The sequence below is a fragment of the Mercurialis annua genome, linkage group LG5 (assembly GCF_937616625.2).
Source record: "Mercurialis annua linkage group LG5, ddMerAnnu1.2, whole genome shotgun sequence".
NCBI classification, from domain to species: domain Eukaryota; kingdom Viridiplantae; phylum Streptophyta; class Magnoliopsida; order Malpighiales; family Euphorbiaceae; genus Mercurialis; species Mercurialis annua.
Window position 1 is genome coordinate 8,008,344 of NC_065574.1, and position 2,501 is coordinate 8,010,844.

General features: G+C 30.7%; 1 protein-coding gene across 1 annotated transcript; it reads left to right on the plus strand.

Annotated features, from left to right (window-relative positions):
- Positions 1-1,384: 1,384 nt before the first annotated feature.
- LOC126680187 (VQ motif-containing protein 11) lies at positions 1,385-2,267 on the plus strand. Its single transcript, XM_050375245.2, has one exon. The coding sequence runs from the start codon at positions 1,574-1,576 to the stop codon at positions 2,153-2,155; it is 582 nt and encodes a 193-aa protein (XP_050231202.1). The 5' UTR covers positions 1,385-1,573; the 3' UTR covers positions 2,156-2,267.
- The last annotated feature ends 234 nt before the right edge of the window (positions 2,268-2,501 follow it).

Here is a 2,501-nt window from a genome sequence, read left to right on the forward strand (position 1 = left end):
GAATCGCCACGTATCGAATGTACCAATTTTATCAACTAATATTAGTGTGAATGTTAAAACAGTGTACGTTTCGATGCTCAAGTCTGTATTGATAATTTGTCTTTGACGGTAGTATCAAAATTTAAAGTTTATACTATAATAATAAATCATACTATTAAGTTTGTGATTTTGAATAAGAATAATTGAGGGCTTATTTATCCTCCGACATAAAAATTCAAAGAATTCTTGATGCAATTATTGCTTTACTCATAGCTTGTCAATTACTACTTCCACACCAATTTTGGCCTGTGTTCTGATGAATTGCTTTTGTCCGGGTCCTTATTATTATTGCACCACATAGTCAACTTCTATGATTTCCTTTCTATTTTTCTTGCTTTCTTTAGTGCCGTGTTTGGACTTTGAAAATCTGGCTTATAAATGCATCAACACCATTTCTCCTTCTTTTTCAAATTCACACTATTAAAAAGTAGTCTTCTAACAAAATAAACAATTTAGTTAACACCATTTTTAATTAAGACGTAGCTAGATACATAACTTCTAAGCCACTTAATATTCAACTTTCTCATGTATATATCCGTTAAAATTTAGGATTAGAGTAGTGATAAAATCAATAACAAATGGAGCCGTAATGCATTTCAATTTTAAACTCCGTTTAATTAGTATGGAAAAAATCATTGATTATATATAGTTTCTTTTTTTTTTATTTGCTTCCCCATTAAATTTTGACTGACACTAGATTAAAATTTACCTCTCACAAAAGATTTATCCTGTTCAAATTAATTTAAATGTAAAATACTTAAAGATATCATCTAACAATCTTATTTTCCATGTAATAAAAGAAAAAAAAAATATTTGCATATAAATTTTTAAGTTTTTGCATTTCTAGCGATGTAGCATAACACTTAAAACTTGTCAAATATAAAGTCAAACCTTTTATTTTTTTTGACATTTTATAATTCAAAGTCATTATCGATATCGTTTTAGTCTTTAAAACTATCAAAATGACATCGTCGGTGAAGAAAAAAAATGCTTTGAAGTTAGATTACGTCAAAAAATAGAAAAATTAGACTTTATTTACCAAATTTTAAAAATTATATTTAAATCGCTATAAATACAAATAATTAAAATTTTATATGTAAATAACCCAAATAAAATACTAGTCAAGTTTCTTGTACTTCATTACCAAGTTAAAATTATAAGCATAACAATGATTGATCAATTAGATTTTTGCTTAGAATACTTGACCTTAGTTAGTAGTGGGACCACTCCATATCTAAAGCAAAGCGTGTACTCAAATCACTATAACAGAAAAACTTAATTTCAAACAAGAAATCAAAATTAAAATCCATAATTCTCCATATAAAACCAACACTACTAATAGCAAAACTATAGTGGAAACATAACAAAGCTTTTCTCATTTCCAAACTATATTTTCTAGTAGTATATATATATACGATCCATCAATCCATCTTCTTCCGTCAATTTAACCCCCACACTCACAAATTGACATAATAAAATCTCAGAATTCCAAATCAAGAAAAACTCCATTTTTTCATGCTTATACCACACTCTCATGGCTTCTGCTTCTCATAACCAATATGGATCTGACCCAACTTCACCGAACACCACCTTTGTTCAGGCAGACCCTTCAACGTTCCGAACCATAGTTCAGAAACTAACCGGAGCACCCGACGACTCATCAACTCAGAAGCTTCCGTTAACTCACCCGAACCGACCAACCGCCATTCCTGGTCCGAAAAGACCGGCATTTAAGCTTCAAGAAAGAAGACAAAGCGCCAAGAATCTCCAAATAAACCTCAACAACAACACTAACTACACCTTCGAGCAGCATCATAATCTTGTCCAGTTCAGACAGCCGCAGCAACGAGGTTTCTTAGTTTCGCCTGTGTCCACGTTGGATTTCTTTGGTTCTCGGGTGAGCCCTAGATCTCCATGTGAAGAGTATTTTGGAGCTGAAGATGAAGAAAAATGTATTGCTGAGAAAGGGTTTTATTTGCATCCGAGTCCTTTGAATACTCCGAGAGGAGCCGAGCCTCCTGAATTGTTGCCTTTGTTTCCGTTGTGTTCTCCCCGTGAGGTTAAAGTTGAGCGTGATGATCATGAAGATTATAATGATTGTAATTCTTGTTCTTGAATTAGGGTTTTTATTTTATTAATTAATTTTGGTTAGGAGGCTAATTTTAATTCTAATTTGTCATAATGTTGCTTGTTAATCATCTTATTAATGGTAATTAACTGTTTATTAATTTATAGTATTGTTTCAGGGGATAGTGAAACTGTTTGGTTGGTGGAAATGGAATGAATGTGTACTTTACTTGTTTCTATATCTCTCTCTTCATTACTTGTTTTAATAATTTTATTCTTTTTGTTTAAACTAGATTGATATTAATTTAATGTATGGTTAGCTTTACTTTACTAAGAAGAGTTAATTTCCTTTGTGATAAAATGTCAAATTTTTAAATTTTTAATTTTAATTCTAA